Raw genomic sequence first — 22,311 nt, forward strand, 5'->3', positions numbered from 1 at the left:
TACTCAACAAGTCAGGAATTTCTTACACATTAAATCATTCAGGTTGATGACCTTTTACCACAAGAGGTTGCTTTAGCTGAGTGTTTGGAATAAAGAGTAGTGAAAAAGCCTACAGTACTCAAATGGAGTGACACTATCTGTGATGGATTGGGGCCTCCTGTAAACCATTTGGCGAAGGACTTCCATGTTGTTCCTTTTTAATATCAGACCTTCTAAACATTCAAATGCTTGTGTTCATGGTTGGAGGACAACATCGGTGACTCCTGTGCAGTGTCACTCTTGGTTATGTATCTGATATCAATGATGGTGAGGCGGAACTCTGGATTTTCCTGTCATACCATTCTGTTAAAGCACATGGTTGTACTAAAACATCTAAATGCACAGTCTTCCTTAAAAAAAGAATTAGGTTTAAAGCATCTGCATATTTTCACGTCAGGTCATAAAAGTTTTTGGATGCAGGCTTGGAAACATCTGTTTGCCAAATGTTACATCCCATATAAAAAAAGTGGATGCAGTAAGTCGCAGACAGTGCATTCAGGCATCAGAAATGCATCTCCAGTGTTCCTACTTGCTTATGGTCCTGATCATTGTTGTTTATGGTCAGAATTATCCACCATCTGATGTGTATTGGGTCAATCAATATCGGCAAGGTTTCAACTTCCAGTGCCCTTCAGGGGAAGCTTTGGTAGTAATACAGAGTTACTATGATAAGCGTGAAGGCTCCGACAGACTTTGGGCTTTCGAATGCCAGCCCACACCCCAGGACATGGGAGAGCCGACCGAATGCTGGTGGGATGATATTATGCAAGCTGGTTTGGAATGGTAAGTCAGCCGACTTCTCCGAAATTACCCTGCATATTTTTTTTTACAGATACATTTATTAGGAATTTTATTAATGAATCTGATGGTATTCGGATCTGTATGTGATTAGGAAATCTGATCCAATATACCACTGAATGAAAGCAGTGGATTTCAAATTGTAAGCAAGTGACTTGTCAATGCTAATTTCCTGAGTTTAAATATGCTTGAAAATAGCAAATGTGAATCAAATGTTTCTGCAAGAGTCGTATATTCTAGTCCCACACGTACTATGAGACTTGTTCTTTGTGTGATGTAAGCTGAAGTGAAATGAGTACAGAATGGAATTCCGCCAATGCTGGAAAGTTTGAAGTACATTTGTCCTTTCTGACCTAAACCTTAAAGGAATTTTAATTTTTGTTTGATAAGAAATTACAGCTTTAATGGGCACTGTTAAATGCTTAAAAATTAACTGCAGTCAAATGCAAAGTACGTGAAGAACATACGCAGGTTATCCTGGAATTGTTTGATTCAGACAGCGCCATATTTATATTAGTTAATACAGCACAGTATTGGTGCTTCTGGCCCTGCAAGCCCATGCCATCCACTTACACCCTTGTGACAATTAAGCTGCTAAGCCTCTATGTCTTTGTGATGCGCGAGTAAACCGGAGCACCTGGAGGAAACCCACGCAGTCACGGGGAGAACGTACAAACTCCTTACAGGCAGCAACGGAAATAGAACCCATGTTGCTCACTCTGTAATAGTGTTACACTAACCACTACACTATCTGCAGTAAAGTTCTGTAAATGCTGGAGCTCTCTACTACTATACCCAAGCAGCTCATGAGCAAATTCCAAAACATTTCTGCAAATGCTTTCAATTGTGAACACTCTCTCTTTGTGCAGGGTGAAGTGAGATGTAATTTGGAAGTGCAGAGATGGTTCTGCAATTCAGTGAATTGATATTTTTTATTTGCCCATTGGACCTTCAGACATTGTCCTGCTTGTGTGGGTGGAAAATGATTTGTAAGAATATATAAAGGAACAAATGAGGAAAGCTAGGCAGAAGAAATGAGAATGACCATTTGAAAAGAACTTTCCATCAGAGCAGGTATAGAATGGAATAAAGAAAACAGAATTCCAGAGAGAGAGAAATTAATTTGCAGAAGCTGCCAGACTTACAAAAGATCCAGAGAGAAATTATCAACATTCTGTGAAAACTGCAGAAGCTTTTGTTCGTGCATTAAACACACAGCAGAATGCAAAGACATCCTTTGTGAACACAGATTGAAGGATGAATTTATTCTCTCAAATAGTTGTAAACCTTTGGAATTGCCAGCCTCTAGCAAATTGAGAAAGTGGAGTTATTGAGGCTCAGTTAGAGTTTTGGACATAAGGGGAATCCAGGTTTATGTTACTTTGGTGTTATGGCAAATAATTAGGTCAGCCATGATCTTATTGAATGGTGGAACTGGCTGGAGGCATTGAAAGACCTACCCTTACTCTTGTTTCTTATGAAGGAGTTATACCCTCCTCTCCATACCAACTTACTGCTCTGGGATTCTTCTTCTTTGGCTGTCCATCAATTTCGATATTGACTGAGGCCTGGGCAGGGTTGTATGGGAGACCAACAGTTGCCCATGCTGCAAGTCTCCCCTCTCTGCGCCACCAATGTTGTCCAAGGGAAGGGCATTAGGACCCAAACAACTTGGCACCAGTGTCGTTGCAGAGCAAGGTATGGTTAAGTGCCTTGCTCAAGGACACAACATGCTGCCTCAGCTGAGGCTCGAACCAGTGACCTTCAGATCACTAGACCAACACCTCACATGATTCAGTGGTGCTGTGCACACGTCCGGCAGAGTCCAATCACACTGAAGCTCCAAGGAAATTCTTGATGAAACTGCAGAATGCAATCTGGCTCCATATGTGCAAAGACAGCAAGGATTTTTTCGGCATCCACTCTGAGATAATCTACTTCTGTTTTCTCTGTTGTTAAATCATCCCAGTTCCTGTTCCATTTTAGTCTGACGCTAGTCACTGACTAATTACAGCACAGAAGGAGTCATTTAAAGAAATATAGCATGATACAGGCCCTCTGGTATAACCAGTCCACGCTGCCCATGCTGTCAACCCAGCTGGTCCCAACTCTCTGTGTTTGGCCCATAGCCCGCTAAGCCTCGCCTCTCCATGTGCTTCTCAATTATACTAAGGTACATGCCTCAGCATTTCATATACTCACCATGCTCTGCATGAAAAAGTTGTCCCTCAAGTCCCTTTTAAATCTTTCCCTTCTCACCCTAAACCTATGCCCTCTAGCTTTGATCTACATTTTATTTAAGCCTCACATAATTTTAAGCATTTCTGTGGAGTCACCCCTGATTCTCCTATATCCCAGGGTGTAAAGGAGTAGTCTGGCCAACCTCTCCATATAACCCGGGGCTTCTAATACTGGCAACATCCGCATAAGCCTTTTCTACACACTTTTCAGTTTAACCACATCTTTCCTATAACAGGGTGACCAAACTGTGCACATTATTTACTGTGTCCTCCCAGTGATTTAGAGAACTGCAACATAATATCCCAACTCCCATACTCATTGCCCTGACCAATGAAGGTCAGTGTGCTACACTCCATTTTTCACCATCCTGTCTACCTGTGACACTGCTTTCAACAAACCAAGCACTTGTACATCTTAGCTCCATTACAACCCACTGTGTCCACACTAGCTCTCTCACAGGGTAATTCAGTAATTCCACCCAAAGGCCCCTTCTCCAAAGCCATGCGAACTTTTCCTCAATCAGTTCATTCAATTCCCCTTTGAAGACCAAGGTCAAACAGACTTCCACCACACCTGCAGGCAATGCACCCAGATTCCAAACTCATCATGTCTAAAAAGGGTTAGCCTCCAGTCACTTCTAATTCACTTCCCCTTTAATTTATAACTATGACCTCTACTCCTCAACCTTTCCACCAGTGGGAACAGCCTGCCTCCATCCATTTTGACTGGCCCTTCAGTTTATACCATCCTAACAAATTGCCACTCAGCCTTCTCACTTTAAGGAAAACAGTCCCAGCCTCTCCAATCTATCCTCATCCCAAGAACCATTCTTTTAAATCACTTCTGGAGCCTCTTGTCCTTCCTATGATGTCTTACTTGCTGCTTCAAATCCCCCACCCACCTTCATCATATTCACAGGTCCCAATTCCTGTATCATGAAGCCACCGAGCTTCTACTCTCCCTTCCTAGCCTTTGCTTCCAACGTTTTATGGGCTATTTCCCTTTAAGAAGTTGATACCCACACAACTTTCACCAAAAATCACCCCGCATTCTTTGGTTCCTATTTAGTATACCATCCTCCCCAGGGCTTTGATCATGCTGCTTCCAAGATCAATGTAGACTTTACTTTAATTAGATTCCCATTCTTTCACTGGTTCAAAACAATAAAAAACAACGAAGAAAATCTCTGTTAATGAAAAAAAGTGAGGAGAAAGTGGGGGGGGGGGGGAGAGAGGGAGAGGGAATGGATATAAACCATAAGATGTAGGAGATCAGGATTTGGCCATTCAATCCATTGTCTGTTCCACCACTCAATCCTCTGAACCTCATTTTCCTGCCTTCTCCCTGTAAGCTTTGATGCCCTTACTAATCAAGAGAGAGAGAAAGAATTAAAAATGAGTTAAATAGAAGTCTGAGGAGCAAAGCAAGAAAAATACATTGGTATAGACATGCTTTACAGCATGATCTCTGTAAGCATTTGTTTGCCAGATAGATGTAAGAAGATGACTTAGTTTAACATTGAACAAGGTTTTCCAACCATTAAATCAAATATTAAAAATTCCTGTGGTTACCTAAAATAAGAAATAAACTCAATGAATGCTGGAAAAACTTAACAAGTCAGACAGTAGTTAAGGAGAGGGAAACGGTTAATGTTTCAAGCCAGTGATCTTTCATCAGAATTTCAGGATTGGAAAGGTCACATTAGATTCCATTTAATTTCTCCCTGACTATCACCAGACCACAAATACTCTTACTGAGTGAAGCAGTATTTTCTTCTGTTTTCAATTATTGTGTTTGTTGCTCACATTGTAGTCACTTCTCAGTGGAAAGTTCAAATGTAGACTGAATGATCACTGCACTGAACGCATCCATTCAATCCATGAGTGACAACCCTTGGTTTCCAGCTACCTGTCTCTTTTTCTGATTTTAATTCAGGTTTCTAACATCCATGAGATTTTTCCCAATTGGAGGGAAAAGTCATCAGCCTGAAATGTTCAGTCTTTCTCTCCAAAGATGCTGCCTGTCATATTGAGTATTTCCATTTCTTTGTTTCATTTCTTATTTCCAGTGGCTAATCATTATTCTACTCCTCCCACTTACACTTTCAATAGACCATTCTTTTTGCTTCTTTACCTTTACCACCCTGCTCATCAATCTACTTTTGCTTCATTCTGATTTTTTCAGTCTCTAATCGCCCACCCTGCTTGAATCTTTTCTGTATGAGCTAGTGTCATCAGTCACCCTGCAACACTTCAAATGGTTGCAGAGAATTAGAGTATGCCACTCTGACAGAACAAGGTCTAATTAGAACTTCTTTCTTTCCACCTAAATCAAGCACTCTCTTCCAGCCGATTGTGCAGAACCTGAAATGCACAGTTCCCTTTAATTTCGCTACCTCCCTGCCCTCCTTGAACTTCTCCCACCTCCCAAGCTGAGGTTCCATCAGTGAAGGACACAGACACAATAAGGACCAGAGAGTCATGTCACCTTGGAGAATCACCTATCCCTGGTGTTATGGATTGTCCTGGGCTTTCTGTTGAACAATGTTCCTCTCAATTGATCATAGAAAAGTCTGCACGAAGACACCTGTAACCAGAATGCTAGACCAGCACCAAGAACATGCTTATCTGGTGAAAAGGAAGAGCTTCATGCACAGCCAAACTCACTCTCATCACATGTTGCCCTTGTGGTGTCTGTTATGTGGATGAGATGGTTGTCCATCTCCTTGTGGCCTTGTGTTGGTGAGATCTGGAAAGCAATATAATTGTTTTTGTTGAGGTTCATCCCAAACAGCCACATAACACGGGACACTGTGTTTCACAGACTGTTCCCAGGGTCACAGACTGATTCTAACATTTATTTCCTGTTAGAAGATCAAGTCAGTAAATGACTCACTCTGCAATTGGATCCTTGACTTATTCATTGGGAGACCACAATCAGTGCAGATGATAATCAACACCTCCTCACTGACAGTCAGCACGGACATACCTCACGGAGGCGTGGTCTACTCTCTCAAACACTGTGATTGTGTGGCTACGCACAGGTCAAATGTCATCTATAAATTTCCTGATGTTGTTGACAGAATCTCAGGCGGTGACGAGGAGGTGTACAAGAGTGAGGTAGATCGGCCGGCTGAGTGGTGTTGCAACAACCTTGCACTGCGCATCAGTAAGACCAAGAAATTGATCATGAACTTCAGGAAGGGGAAGTCAAGAGAACACTCATCAGTCCTCGGCAGGTGGTCAGCAGTGGAAAGGCTGAGCAATTTTAAGTTCCTGCACGTCAACGTATCTGAAGGTATATCCTGAGCCCAACATATTGATGAATTATGAAGAAGGCAAGCCAACAGCTGTATTTCATTAGGAGCTTGAGGAGAATTTATATGTTACCAAAGACTCACAGATTTCTACAGATGTATCATCAAGAGCATTCTAACTGGTTGCGTCACTGTCTGGTATGGAGAGGCCACTGAACAGGGTTGGAAAAAAACAGCAAAGGGTAGCAAACTCAGCCAGCTCCATCATGGGCTGTAGCCGCCCCTTCATCAAAGACATCTTCAAAAGGCGATGCCTCATAAACATCCTCTCTAATGCTAACACATCCCTTCTTAGATAAGGGTCTCAAAACTGCTCACAATACTTCCATGTGCAGTCTGACCAGTGCCTTTTAAAGCCTCAGCATTACATCCTTGTTTTTATATTCTAGTCCTCTTGAAATGAATGCAAACATTGCATTTGCTTTCCTTATCACTAACTCAACCAGCAAGTTCACCTTTACATAGTAGACAACAAATGATACTGGCTCTGAGGGGCCAGATCTTGTCTAACAGCATCTCAAACTCTTCACTGAGCTAATAAAACTATAGTAACATTGAAACTTCATATGTGCATTTGAGTACTTGGTACTGTAAGTGATGAAAATATCTCCTGATATTTTAACAATAGGTGGGATTTCCCTGTGGTCAAATATTTTAATTCTGCTTCCTATCCCCATTCTGACGTGTCTGTCCACGGCTGCATCTACTGCCACAATGAGGCCATGCCCAACTGGGAGGAGCAACACCTCATATTCCAACTGGGTAACGTCCAAACCGACAGCATTAATATTGATTTCTCTGATTTCCAGTAATTTATCCCTTCTCTTGCTTCTCTACTTTGTATTCCCCATTCTGGGTCCCCTCTTTCCCCTTCCTTTCTCCTAATTTGCCCATCATCTCCCTCTCATGCCCCCCTCCCAGTTTCCCTTTCTCCCATGGTTCACTCTTCTCTCCTAACAGATTCCTTCTTCCTCAGCTTTTACCTCTTCCACCAAACATCTCCAAATTTCTCACTTTGTTTCTCCCTCCCCACCCACCTACCTTCAACTTGTACACTTCCCCCTCCCCTCCACCAGCTTATTCAGAATTCTTCCCCTTTCCTTTCCAGTCCCAATGAAGGGCTTGGTCTGAAACATCAACCATTTTAAGATGAGGGGAAGGAGTTTTCAAGCGGTTTTGAAGGGAACATTTTCACACCTGAGTGGTTCAGACAATGCAAGCAAATGGGAGTTAGTTAGATGGGCAAAAATGCCAACATGAAGATAGTGGGCTAAAATTTATCTATAGATTAATATACTCCTGTAGCCAAAGACCCTTTTGGCTTCTATTCCGTTCTCCATTGAGTTCTAGAGTTCAGTTAAAATTCATTGTCGTAAAGGATAATTGGTTCAAACAAGCTTTGGGTTAAAACATAAGAACAGGTTATAATTGTTGTCCTCATCTTTATTTTAATGGCTGACTATGTTGGGAGGATAAAAATCATAAATTTCTAATGGGACAGAGAAGAGGTGGGTACAAAGCAATGGTATTTCAAACATTTAGATATACAAGTTATAATTGAAAGTTAAATGAAATGTGAAGTTCAAATTCTTACATGATTTTAAAGTTCACAGACTGTGTTTAGGCAAAATGCTGAAGATCTTAAAATTTGATGACCGAGTGAATAGAGGAAAATACACACAGCGTTATTACAAATTGCCCAAATCAATGACCTCTAATACTCAAACTCACCTGCAGCCAGTGGAAACACTTCTGCAATATAAACATCGTTATTGAAGCTTGGGATGCTCTTGCAACAAGATATCTCACATGCTACCTCCCTTACTGTTTTTGCAACAAGAAGATTCACATACAGTCTTTCCAGGAGAGCTAACAGCTGCCGGCTGGCTGGGGTAGTGGTGTAAATTTGGCAGGTGTCAGTGGAAAATGCGAAGTTGTAACTCCACCAGAATTAAATTTTGTGCAGTTTCCAGGAATCCTACAGTGTTGGACATGTCACTTGGCACGAGTGGCCATTTTGAGCTAGGGAATATGTTATTGCTCAGTACTCGCACATGTAGGGTTTTATGTTTAAGGTATGCTATATGGCAGTGACATCCGATCTCTGATCATATTTGTATCTCCTTTCCTTTTCTAAACAACACTCATGTAGTTCTGAGAAAGTTAACTGGATTGAGTAAATAGTCTAATGAGAAAAGCCAAGACAGGTAATACTTCTCTCCACTAGAGCTTTACAGAGAGGAAAGGGATTTAATTGAAACACCTAAGATTCTAAGGGGTTCTGCCAGAGTGGTTGTGGAGAGAATGTTTCCTCTTGTGTGGGAAATCTAGAAATACAGATCACTGTTGCAATGAGAGAATGAAGCAAACCCAAGTGCAGGACACAGGCATGGAGACAGAGTTAGGATGCTTATGCAGACGTGAACGTTGAACAGCAAACAGGAGATCTTGACCTGAAGCCTTGACACAGAGAGACGGAGTTTCTTGGGTAAAGCTTGAAACTAGAGCAAAACTTAGAATACACAGTCCTAAGCGGCCAGAAAGCATTAATTACCACGCAGGAAAAACCAACAATTTGGCAACCAGTGGTTGTAATGCCAGGGTTCTTATGTTGCAGATCTTGATGTGCTGTCATCAGAGAGAATGAGAAGCAAATGGAAAATTAGCGGTCAGAACCATGGCACAATTAAAAGAAATTAGGAGAAAGACAGGGAATTAACAACCGGGACCATGACAATACCGCCCCCTCCCCCCCAACGGAAGCTTCCAGGTGAACCACCAGGCTTGTCCGGATTGTCTCGATGGAAATTACGGAGGAGGGACGGGTCCAGGATGAAGGATTAGGGAATCCAGGAGCGTTCCTCTGGGCCGTATCCCTCCCAATTGAGCAGGTACTGGAGGCCCCGCCTCGGCGGCGCACATCCAGTATTCGCCAGACAGTGTATGCTGGGTAGTCATCAATGATCCAGCAGGTAGAGGGGTTCAGCAGGAGGGTACAAAGAGCCGAAAGATGCAACTTCCAGTTGGGAGATGCGGAATATGGGATGAATGTGCATGGATCCGGGCAGTTTGAGTCTACCACCGAGGAGCTGATGACACTCTCAATCTCGAATGGTCCCAGGTTGCAAGGGGTGAGGCTCTTGGGTTCATTCTTGAGGGACATGTCTTTTGACGAAATCCAAACCTTCTGCCCAGGGTGATAATTTGGTGCAGGAGTTCAATTGCAATCGGTAATCCTCCGGTTGCAGTCAGCTGAGCGGAGGAGGGCCACACATGCATCCTTCCAGATCCGCGGCACCAGCGGAGATGGGCCTGAACTGAAGGCACAGCGATATTGTCTTCATGGGCAAGGAACAGAAGGGGTTGATAACCGAGGGAGCATTCGAAGGGAGACATTCCGATGGCGGTGCTGACCAGGGAGTTGTGGGCGTACTCCACCCAAGTGAGATGGGCGCTCCAGGATGACGGGTTGTTGTCAGTTATGCAGCACAATGCTGCTTCCAAATCCTGGTTTGCTCATTCTGTTTGACCATTTGTCTGCGGATGGAAACTGCAAGATGGACTTACTGACACTCCAAGGGCTTGACGAAAGGATCTCCAGGCTTGAGAGATGAATTGGGGACCCCAGTCAGAGGGAATTCCCTGAAGGTGGAAGACGTGATGAACAAGGAGGAGCTGTCTCACGGGCTGTAGGGAGTTTGGGAAGGGCTACGAAGTGCACGGCTTTGGAGGAACGGTCCACCACGGTGAGTATGGCAGTGTTCCCATGTGAAAGGGGATAGCCCAGTAACGAAATCCAGAGCAACGTGGGACCAAGGGCGGCCAGGGACAGGTAGGGGATGAAGCAACCTAGCAGGTGGTCAATGGGAGGCTTTTCCGCGGGCACAAACAGAACAGACAGAGAGAAAGGAACAAGTGTTAGCGTCCATAGAAGGCCACCAGAAATGTCTCTTCAGAAGGGACAGAGGTCGATCGATTTCGGGATGGCAGGCGAAATGAGAAGTGTCCCCCCACTGGAGAACCTGAGACCGAACCGAGTCAGGCACGAAGAGGCGATTGGAGGGTCCGTTGCCTGGGTCCAGTTGAGTCCGTTGGGCCTCTTTGACTATGGCTTTGATCTCCCAGGTGAAGGCAGCCACTACACAGGATGGTGGAAGGATGGTCTCGGGGTTGGCAAGGCCCTCCCCGGAGACATATTGATGGGAGACAGCATCGGGCTTCTCGTTCTTGGACCCCAGACGATAGGTGAGTGTGAACCTAAAACGGCCAAAAAATAATGCCCAACAGGCTTGTCGGGAAGTCAGGCGTTTGGCGGTTTGGATGTATGCGAGGTTCTTGTGGTCCGTCCAAACGATGAATGGATGCTCTGCTCCCTCTAGCCTGTGCCTCCACTCCTCCAAAGCGAGTTTGACAGCCAGTAACTTTATCAACGTAGTTCCGTTCGGCAGGGGATAGACAGTGAGAGAAGGAAGTGCAGGGATGGAGGTTTTGGTCTGCAACAGAGCGTTGGGAGAGGACCACTCCCACCCCAGAGTCCGAGGCATCAACTTCCACAATGAGTTGGCGAGAGGGGTGTGGTTTGACCAGGATGCACCTACAGGGGAAGATGAGGGTCGGATAATGCCCGCCACGAGAGAGTCATCTAGGTGAGCCTCCATTGCTTCGCTTTCTGGTCGGGACGGGTTATACAGCCGACTGTTGGGTAGAGAGGCTCTGAGGAGAAGGTCAATTGCGCAATCGTAAGGGCGGTGTGGAGGCAGGGAAAGAGCCCCTTGTTTGCTAAACACTTCTCCCAGATCCTGGTACTCTGCTGGAACCTTGGATAAGTCGGGGAGTTCAGAGGCAGATGAGGCAGTGGTGACTTTCACAGGGGAAAGGGCTGTTTGTAGACAAGTGGAGAGACAGAACGAACTCCAGCTGACTATCTTCCTGGTGGACCAGTCAATGTGGGGGTTTTGGCAGCTTAACCAGGTGTACCCAAGTACTATCGGAGCTTGAGGAGAGGAAATTAGGTTAAATTGTACCTGTTCCCAATGGTTCCCAGATAGAATTAGAGACGGGGTGGTGTGCAGTGTGTGACTCGGGCCAGAAGTTTACCGTCCAGTGCCCAGGCTTCCAGAGGGGTTCTCAATGGCTCCCGAGGAATTCCGGCCCGGGAAGCTATGTCTTCATCCAAAAGGTTTCCCTCAGCACCGGAGTCCACTAGAGCTGACAGAGGCAGGGACTGTTGGTTGTAATGTAATGTAGCTTGGATCTGCATCCGGGTTTGGGGGACGGAAGGGAATGTTGTCTGGCTCACCAGGGACCCCTTTCTACTAGAGAGCCTTCCCTATTTGGCCAAAGAGGACAGGTAGCACGAAAGTGGCTGGACTGGCCACAATAGAGACACTCCCCCGATCTCAATCTCCGGAGCCGCTCTGTGGGATAAAGACAGTTCCGTCCCAGCTGCAAGGGTTCCTCTCCGGGGGCGGTGGAAACGGCCGGGCTGGGAGCTACCCTAGGAGCAAGAGGAGAAGAGAGGCTTGTTCTGGTGGGAGATGGTAATGAGTGCCGAGGAGTGGCCAAAGATGGTGGATGACCAGTTCTTTCCCTATGGCGTTCTCAAAGACAATTTTCCAACCTGGTGGCCAGGGAGATCAAGGAATCCAGGCTGTTGGTGTTATCTCTTGCTGCCAACTCTTCTTTCACCATTTCGCTGAGACCATTCCGAAATAGCCCTTGGAGAGCCTCTTCGTTCCACCCCAAGTCAGCTGCTAACGTCCAGAACTCCACGGAATATTCGGCAGCTCTGTGTGAGCCCTGGTGGAAAGTGAGTGGACGCTTAGCAGCATCTTTACCACGGATGGGGTGGTCAAAGATCTTTCTCATTTCCACAATAAAGGTGGGCAAAGAAGAGTAGATATCTGGTTGATTGTCCCAAACAGCTGTAGCCCACGCTAAGGCACTTCCCGCAACAACCCCATGATATAAGCTATCTTTGACTTATCTGTGGAATACGTGGATGACTGCAGTTCAAACACCAAGGAGCACTGCAGAAGAAAGGCCTGGCACTTCCCCAAATCCCCAGTGTCGTGCTCCGGTTCAGGTATGTGCGGCTCTCTTGGCAGGGGTGTTGCTGACATCTAGGGGTTTGCTACTACAGGCTATCTGGGCTGGTTAGACAGACAGAGTTCCAGGAAAGGTTGGGGTAAAATGTGTGGATACACATCCACCTGGTCACCGATCTTTGTTACGTCAGCAGACAGGGAACGGAAATTCTCCATGACAACCCGGAGAAGTTGATCGTGCAGACCCAGTAAGGAGCCCTGGCTAGCGAGGGCTTGCTTCAGGGTCTTCAGTCCACTGGGTCCATAGTGACCAGATCGTTCTGTTGCAATGAGCAAATGAAGCGAACCCAAGGGCAGGACACAGGCATGGAGACTGAATTAGGATGCTTACATGGACGTGAACGCTGAACAGCACACAGGAGGGATCTTGATTTGGAGCCTTGCCACAAAGAGACAGAGTTTCATAGGTAAACCTTGAAACTGGAGCAAAACTTTGAACACACAGTCTTAGGCAGTCAGGAAACATTAATTACTACGCAGGCAAAACCAACGATCTGGTGACAAGTGGCTGTAACACCAGGGTTCTTATGCTACAGGTCTTGATAGAAACCAGGTGTGCCATCATCAAAGAGAATTAGAAGCAAGTGGGAAAGTAGCAGTTTGAACCATGGCACAATTAAAGGAAATTAGGAAAAAGACAGGGAATTAATGATCACGACCGTGACAGTCACTGTATAAAATCAAAGGGTCATCCATTTAAGACAGGGATGAGGTGAATTTTTTTTAGAGTGGTGGAAATTGGAGTGTTTGAATATCATTAAATCAGAGGGAGTGAGATACTTGACAAGCAAGAGATGAAAGGTTAGTGCAGGTGAACAGGAATGTGGAGTTCAGATTACAGCTGGATCAGCCATGACGGTATAAATGTTGCAGTGGTTTGGAGAGCCCAATTAGCCTCCTCCTGTGCCTGCTTTCTAAATTTGCTAGTTGCATCTTCACAGGTGTTTCAAACATTCATATATTACTAAGTCTCCAGTACATTTCCATTTAATAAACTACTGTTTATGGTTTTCTTAAAAAATGAAATTTATTTCAGCAAATACAGCCTGACTTTTAAAAATCTAGGCTGTTCACTAAATACATTTCATAACTTAATCTCTGTCTTGGCCTTAAAAAATCTATGTTTGATTTTATCTGACTTTCCTTCACTTGTTTGTCTTTTCAATGCCCACGGGAACCTTCTAAACGTGTTTCACTTAGATTTCACAATCTTTTAAAAAAGTAAACCTTCAACAAAAATGTATATTTTATGAAAATAATTGTATTTTGGATAAATCCAAAGCTTGATTATTTTCAAAAACATGCGTTATTATAAACTTCACATCTGATGTCCAAATCTGCCTCAAGCTTCATTAAACTAGGACTGAAATTTTCAGATAGGAGAAAGGACTTTCCTTTTCTGTGCACTAGGTGCAATAAGGAGCCCTGGGGAAAACCACATTTGAGAAAAATCATTAGGGTGTTTTTTTTTCACTCCAAATCCATGTAGCACAAAAAACTTGTGTGATTTCTGTAGGGAATGGCTGAGTTCCTCAATAACAAGCTCCATGGCAGCCGCTGTCCACTGCTACAAAGGAAGTGCCATAGAAGCGATGGAAAGAGGGTTTGGTCTTGGGGTCTCTCCCCCAACAAGACGGTGAAGTCGACAGGTTGTGGTGTGTGGCAATGGTCCAAACCATTCTAACCATCAGGGGTGCACGATTGCAACATCTTTATCAAATTAACGAGAAGCATAGTTAGTGAAGAGAGTCAGAATCCTTTCTCAGAGTAGAAATGTTAAGTACTAGAGGGTTCAGATTTCAAATGAGAGGGGGAAGGTTTTTTTTTGTTAAAACACAGGGAGTGGTAGCTGCCTTAAGCGCTATGCCAAGAGTGGTGATGGAAGCAGTTAAGATACTGGCATTTAAGAGGCTGTTAGACAGACACATGAATCTCATAATATAGAGGTGCTCTGAACTTTGTTAGCATTTCTTTTGGATGAAAAAGAAGCATGTAAAAATATATCTGATAGAGGTCGTCGGCATAATGTCAATTTAATTTGTGTTACCTTGCCGATATGTGGTGGAGTTTAATCACAGGTTTAGTGTGAGCGATAATTGCGAGGTATAGTTGTACCTCTTAGCAGCCCGTTTCTATCCATAAATGTGCAAGTACGGCTATAACACCAGATGATTGCATTGGATGGTCTCCTAAGACTTTGCAGATTCAAAGTATCCTTCATCTTAATGCATTTGACGTCAGATACACCAAGGTAAATGGTACCTAGAAATGCCAGCATAAAATTCCCAATGGTTGCCAATTAACTTGGAAACAATCATTATCACAATCTCACATTCGTAAAATGGTTTTACATCTGCTAGTCAGGCATAAAATTTGCATACAAATAAGTCCAATATCAATGCAATAAATTTTCTTCAACTGACAAATCACTATTGTATCTGAAAAAGAGCCTTTGAGATTTTGTACTTTCAAGTGTCAGTTTAATTATAATTAAAATCTCGCCGAAGTTGTACTGGAATCTAATAGGATAGTGGCCAAAAAATCCAGAGACAGGGATTAATGATTTGGAGACATAAGCTTCAAGCCCATAACAGCAGGTAAAGAATTTGAATACAACTAATTGGTAACCATGGAATTAAAATGCATGCTTTAGTTTTGTTTAACAGGAACTCTGACTTTATGACCACACCACTGTATCGTAGTTGATTCTTTGGTATTGAAGTTGGTTTATTATTACACTGGGCAACAAAGATTTTGCTTCCTGAATACCTTTAGGTGTATCTTATGAATTTTGGGCTACTGATCATGAAAATCACCATGAAATTTCCCTATCATGCACTTCTTAGAAAATAAACTTATGTTTATTATTTCCATTCATAATTCATGTCAATTAAAATGTTGCCTACAATGTAAGCTGGAAAGTTTCCTATCTTGTCCAGGCATGCGTGGTCATGCTTAGGCAGCGTGGCTGCTGCATGGCAGGATGGGTTTTAGTAATAATTATTGGGTTCAGGACTGTAAGGACGGAATTTGCTACCACCAGGCACAAAAATCTCTATGAAGGATTTTGATATTTGAGACAGATGCTTCCCAGAATAACTGATGCCGAGATTAAGGAAAGCATTTTTGTTGGTCCACAAATCAAACAGGTCATCAATGACAGGCAACTTGAAGAATTTCTAGTGGGACTGGAGAAAATCACGTGGAAGGCATTCAAGGAAGCTGTTGAAATTTTTCTCGGCATCTACAGAGCACCAAACTACATGCAGCTGGTTGAAAGCATATAAAACCATGAAATGCAACCTGTCACTAAAGATTCATTTCCTGCATTCCCATTTAGACTTCTTCTCTGCAAATCTTGGTGCTGTTAGTGACGAGCATGGTGAAAGGTTTCACCAGGACATTGTGGTCATGGAAAAAAGATACCAGGGCAACTGGAATCCATCAATGCTGGCGAATTATTGTTGGACACTTAAGCGAGAAGCCTCAGACACTGAGTACGAATGAAGATCATCAACAAAATATTTTTAACTTAGTTGAACTATTGCAAATCATCAGCACCATTATGCAATTAAACACTTCATATTCAATAAAAGTTAGTTTGTTGTTTCTCCAAATTCCTACATGATACAAGTAGTCTGAAATTATATTTGTGCTCATTTTCAAGCAGTCTATCACAAACAAAAAAGAATTCTGAGGAAGCAACACTTCTGAAAAAATTTGTTGTTCAGTGATTATCAAAGATCAAATTACTACTCTGTGCAGAATAGTGTAAAAGTAACCAAAAATAGCACTGCGCAGGGGAACGAGAAAGTGTAAGATCACAATAAGGCAGATTGTGAGGCTGAGAGTCCATCTACTACATGGAAACTAAAGCAGCAGCAACATTATCTAGGACAAAGAAGTCTGATTGAGATGTTCTTTCCATATTCTGCCTCCCTTCTCCCAACACCAATACACGGCTATAATATGCACAAACAAGGGAAAATCTGCAGATGCTGGAAATCCAAGCAACCCACACAAAATGCTGATGGAACTCAGCAGGCCAGGCAGCATCCACGGAAAAGAGTAAAGAGTTGATGTTTCAGGTTGAGACCCTTCATCAGGACTGGGGGTAAAAATGAGGTCAGAGCAGAAAGGTGGGGGGAGGCGCGGAAGAAGTACAAGGTGATAGGTGAAACTGGGAGAAGGGGAGGGGTGACATAAAGAGCTGGGAAGTCGATTGGTGAAAGAGTAACAAGGCTGGAGTTGGGGGAATCTGATAGGAGAGGGCAGAAGGCCATGAAAGAAAGGGAAGGGGGAGGAGCCCCAGAGGGAGGTGATGGGCTGGTAAGGAGTTCAGGTGAGGGAGGGTAATGGGAATGGGGAATGGTGAAGGAGTCATGAGAAAATCTGCAGATGCTGGAAATCCCTTCACCATTCCGAGCCCGCCCCCCCCCACGTTCCCTTTTCCCTCTCTCACCTGATCTCCTTATCTACCCTTCCTTTGGTGCTCCTGCTCCTTCCCCTTCTGCCCTCTCCTATCAGCTTCCCTCTTCTCCAGCACTTTATCGCTATTACGAGTCAACTTCCCAGCTCTTTACTTCACCCCTCCCCCTCTCCCGGCCCAAGACGTTGCCTGTTTACTCGTTTCCACAGATGCTGCCTGGCCTTCTGAGTTCCTCCAGCATTTTGTATGTGTTGCTTGGCAATAACATGGACCATTTACAAAATGCACTACATTAACTCACCAATGCTTCTTTGAAACTATCCCCACACTTTACCCCCCACACCTCCCATCACCCAAGCTCAGAATCAGACAACGTTACAACTTAGGTCCAGAAGCTGCCATCAAATTACTGGAAGGCTAGTTTTTTTTCAGTGAATAATAAAAATAAACCATTCAGACATTTTATTAACCTTTTATCTGGATATCATTATTATTGTTCATCATGATATACACTTTTTAGGTTCATTTGTGAGTGGGACTTTACAATGGAAGAACTGCGTGTGATATCTATATGTTTTGCTTTTAGTTTGTTGTTCAAGTAACCTGCTTTGATTCAACCATGCTTTGAAAATGACCCAGCTGATGATTGTTTATTTGAAGGTACCATACTTGTACAAACAATGGCATTGTGGCAGGAGTACAGAGCCGATACTACGAGAGTGTTCTGGATCGGGACTGGCAGTTCCTTTGCTGCAAGTACAGCAGAAGATGCCCATATGCATGCCGGTCAGTTGACAGTCTTTATTTTAAGCTCTTTTCCAAATGTACTCTCTCGTTGCATTTGTATTATTCTGGTCATTTGATCTTCCTAAGTGGTGCTTTCCTTACAGAAGTATAAGGGACGAGAGGGGGGAGAGCAGAGATGCAAGAAGGAAATGAGATGCAGTCAAGCTCTCTGTTGACTGTGGTAGGGGAAGCTGTGGTTCAGGGAGAAGAACAGATATCTCTGTGTGGACGACTTCCTCACTGGATGAGAAATGGCAATCACAACAGAAAAGGAAAACATGGCCCTGTCTAACTTTTCTTCTTTTTCTCAGTAAAAGAACAATATCTCTCTCTCCTCCACTTGAGATGGCAAACACTACCTAATTAAAAAACTTAGAATGCTTATTTTTCTCCCCGATTAACCACCAAGAGAGTTTCATTTTCAAATTCAATATTTTTCTCATATTTCACCTGTTCTTGAAATCACAGCAGCTAGTTGGAGTCAGACAGGATGAAAACAATCCTTTCAAGGGTCTGTTTAAAAACTATGGAAGACCACTCTCTGAAACGATGGTCACAACTTCACAATTTGCCCATGCCTGGCTTCTTGATTACTTCTCAGCTTTAAAAGCTATAAACCTTTTTCATAAGAAAGGTTAAACTGACCAGAACAATATACATTATTAACCAGTTTTTCAGCATCAGAGTCGTAACATTGGTGCAGTAAATAGCCTTTATTTGTTTGCTGTACAGGCTGTGTTCTTGCTTGCAAGGTCAGACAAGTTGATCTTTGTTTTAATATAGTTTGCTAGAAGGTCTGTTGGAACAATAATTAGGGCCTCCAACATGATAAACAAACTAAGGGGCAATTTGGGGAAAAGAGTGAAAATATAGAGAGGGTGCTGAGTTCATGAGAGACAACTGTTGAAAATCAGGATTTAAGCTCTAATTTTGAATGAATTACCAATTGCTTTGATTTTAATATGGAATAAATAAACAAGGAGCCCACTGTACAGAGCTAACTAATGCAAGAGGAAGTTGGAGAATGACCTTGAGCAGCACACCCAATTGTATAGAGATTTCTCATCTGTCGCTAATACTGTATAGGGGAGATTTGTATTATTTACTGCACTAATGGTGAGATTAGAGTAAGATATCTAATCTAAACTCAGTTTAGTTGTTAATCCATTGAAGAGACATGATCCCCATCTTCAATGACAATAGGTTTGCTTAATCATCTTGCCAGAGAAGATCAGGTCTTGCCATAAACTGAGCTTTTTCCTTTTAACTTGCATGATATTCCAGGATGGAATTTAACTCTTTACAATAGACTGAATTATTTTCTTGTGTGATGTTAAGGCTCACAACGGATGTACCCGAGTTCTATGAAGAAGAAGGACATTTTGTGATGCCGCAGTATGGCTATTTCATCAGGGGAGCTTCAACCACCTTTAGTGGTGTCCAGAGGTCGGTATTATTTGGACTTTATAATAATGCTCTCACTTCTCATTTTGGTTTTCGAATGATCAGGACAATCCTACCCAATGCTTGAAGACCATCGCATTAAATGTGATACTGACAGAATTAAGAGAAAGTAAAATTAGTAAAATAAGAAACTGAATGATGAAGGGATTGTTTTCTAACTGATTGTCTGGTATTGGTGTTAAAGTACTCACTTATTAGTTCTGTTTGATATTCCACAAAAATATTCTTTTCTTTTGAGGAAGCAAGATCCGATCCCTATTTGCAGATTCTTTCAGAGTCCTTCACTCTATCTCCCCAACATCATAACAGGATAAAAATCCCCTTGCCCTTAATTACTACCCCACAAGTCTCCGCATCCACCACATTATTCTCCCTAACTTCTGCCATCTTCAAAGGGATCCTACCACTAGTCTCGTTTTCCTCCCCCATTCCCACTGTCCACTTTCCACCGAGATCGCTCTCAATGCAGCTCCATTGTCCACTTGTTCCTCCTCACTGATCTCTCTCCTGACACTTACCCCTGTAAGTGGACAAGTGCTCCATCTGTCCCTACACCTCCCCCTTCACCACCATTCAGGACCCAACGAGTCCTTTCAGGTGAAGCAACACTTCATTTGTAAGTCCCTTTCCCTTTCTATCGCGGTTGACTTTGTATTCAGTGCTCCTGAAAAGCTTCCTCTGGATTAGGGAGACTCAACATAGATGAGGGAAGCACTTCATCAAATACCTTGCTCCATCTACCTCAAAAGACGGGCTTTCCCAAAGGCCAACCATTGAAATTCCGCTTCCCATTCCCATTCTGACATGTCAGTCCAGGGCCTCCTCTACAGCTTTGAGAGAGCCAATCTCAGGTTGGAGGAGCAACACCTCATTTTCCACCTGGGTAGCCTGCAACCTGACGTCATGAGCATAGATTTCTTTAACCAGGTAACTTACAGCCCCTCCCCTTCTCTCTTTTTCCATTTCCCATTCTGGCCTGTTCTTACCCCTTCTCTTCTTCTTACCTCCCTCAGGTGCCCTTCCTCCTTCCTTTTCTCCCATGGTCTACTCTCCTCTCCTATCGGATTCCTTCTTCTTCAACCTTTTGTCTCTTCCAACCTATCACCTCCTAGCTTTTCACATCATTTCCCCACTCCCTACCCACCTACCTTCCCCCTCTTCTAGCTTCACTTTCCACCCACCAGTTTGCACCCCTTCACTTCCCCCATCTTCTTTCTCCTTCCGTTCTAGTCCTGATGAAGGGCCTTGGCCCAAAACATCGACTGTATATCCCTCTCCTTAGATTCTGCCCGACCTGCTGAGTTCCTCCAGTATTTTGTGTTTGTTGCTCTCTATTTACAAATTATTTGCTTTATTTTCAGGGATCGCCAATGGAAATATGTAATCTGTCAGATGACAGGATTTAACTGCAAATTTGATAACCTGTAGAAGTTACAAGCTGAACCCCGACATTGTCCATGGAACAGGATGTGTTTACCTGAGATATCTCCTATTAAAAAAAATCCCCTCTGTTCTCTATAGTTTCTTCTAAAAATAATGCAATTATACAAGAACACGACTGTAAATGACAGTACTTTCTGGTAGTAACTTTGTTAACATAATTAGCATATGATCATCCTCAGCTAGAGAAAGCAGGTGAGATTTTCTGAAGCATTGGATTGTCTGAACACAATGAATTATAAGACGACCATGTTGATCTGAGGATTCAACTGTAAAGGAATCCACCTAATCTTTCTCAACTACTTTAAATGATAGGAAATAGGGTCTGTTGTAATTTCCCCTGAGTACACTAATATACCCATCAACTCTTTCTGTATTCATTGTACCCAGAACAATTGAATAAATTTGGATAGGCACTTACTGATTTTAAGAGCCAGTCTTTGGAAGGCATTGTAGTAATGGTTGTTCATTTCAAGCCAGAAACATGTAAATCTTTAGTTAACGCTGATGACCTACAAGTCCGCCGTGATGTTCTCAATGATGTTTTCAATTCTGATTGCAGACAATATTATGTGTAAATCAAAGCTTTCCTATCTCCTGAGAAAATAATTTGGGAGCTTTCTCATTCTCTCACCTTGTGTTAAAGATAAATCCAGCCAAACTCACATATGCAGCGAAAATATTTATACTTCACCAGATGCCTTGATAGGGTTGTATGAAGAATACACAGTGTATATTGTACAAAAGTAACCTCAGTAACCTCTTAGGACTGATTATGACTGCTCTCCTAAGACAAGCTGCCCCCATTTCAGGAGCAGGGAGGCTGACTTACAAATCTACAGATCATTTGTACAAAGGAGCAATTCCTAAATTGCCAAATGAGGTGAAAATCCGATCTGGACATTGACAGTGAACATATTAAATCATTTCTGATTGACTTCTTCACACACTGGAATTCTGATTTCATTGACGTTACTTATGGCCTGATGGATACTACACTTAGTAACACAGAAATACATTTGCCACTGAAGTAATTAATTCAAACCCTGCTCACTGAACTCAATGGCCTGAAATTCCAATTTGAATTCAAGACAAGGTCCCAGAAGATTAGAGTGGTTCAGTTTGCTGCCCCTCAGTTTCCCAAGGAGAACCATTTTACAGTCAATGGAGCCAGAGACAGGACTTTGGCTGAAATCAATGGAATGCTCCTGCGAGAATTCTGACCATTATACCCTGAGCACTGACCTGAGTTTTGCTGAAGCAATCTAAAAGAACAAAATCTTTACCACGCAATGATAGTAAGTTCTAGTGGGAATCAGTTACCTTAGCAATCTTTTGGAGAAATTTTTGATCTAGGCCTTCATGTAGGTCTCAGACACAAAGGATTTCAGTCATCTGGCACCTGCTGATAGGTTTGGCATATCACTTACAAGATTTAGTGGTGAACAGATGTTACTTAGATTAATTGTCCTTGCATTGTAGGGTGGGATTCAGGACATGGAGCATGGGTCCACCTTAGTCTGATCTTGTTAGACTTCAGCTGGTGGAGCAGGTAATGGGAATGGCATCGGAGGAACATCTGATTCCACAGTGCGTTTTCTGAACTTTATTTACACAGCTGGCAGTGACGTAAAATAAACATAGTAGTTAGTCATCTAGCATTCTCCTTTAAATGAATGTCTGAATAAACA

The 22,311-nt window shown here is 43.1% G+C and overlaps 1 protein-coding gene and 1 long non-coding RNA gene across 4 annotated transcripts in view; one reads left to right on the forward strand and one right to left on the reverse strand.

The window, feature by feature from the left end:
* The window catches only part of LOC132393280 (uncharacterized), a 96,484-nt gene that overhangs the window by 6,526 nt on the left and 67,647 nt on the right, over positions 1-22,311 (reverse strand). Inside the window, exon 1 of one of the 3 annotated variants that reach the window (XR_009511815.1) lies at positions 8,126-10,512. The exons of the other annotated variants lie outside the window; for them this stretch is intronic. This is a non-coding gene — a long non-coding RNA (uncharacterized LOC132393280). Of the gene's footprint in view, positions 1-8,125; positions 10,513-22,311 lie in introns of those variants that run through there. 3 annotated transcript variants of the gene reach the window in all.
* On the forward strand, positions 450-21,565 carry dpt (dermatopontin). Its single transcript, XM_059968309.1, has 4 exons — positions 450-822; positions 17,591-17,716; positions 19,055-19,162; positions 20,542-21,565. The coding sequence occupies exons 1-4, from the start codon at positions 548-550 to the stop codon at positions 20,606-20,608; spliced, it is 576 nt and encodes a 191-aa protein (XP_059824292.1). The 5' UTR covers positions 450-547; the 3' UTR covers positions 20,609-21,565.

Source organism: Hypanus sabinus, chromosome 4 (genome assembly GCF_030144855.1).
Source record: "Hypanus sabinus isolate sHypSab1 chromosome 4, sHypSab1.hap1, whole genome shotgun sequence".
Classification (NCBI taxonomy): domain Eukaryota; kingdom Metazoa; phylum Chordata; class Chondrichthyes; order Myliobatiformes; family Dasyatidae; genus Hypanus; species Hypanus sabinus.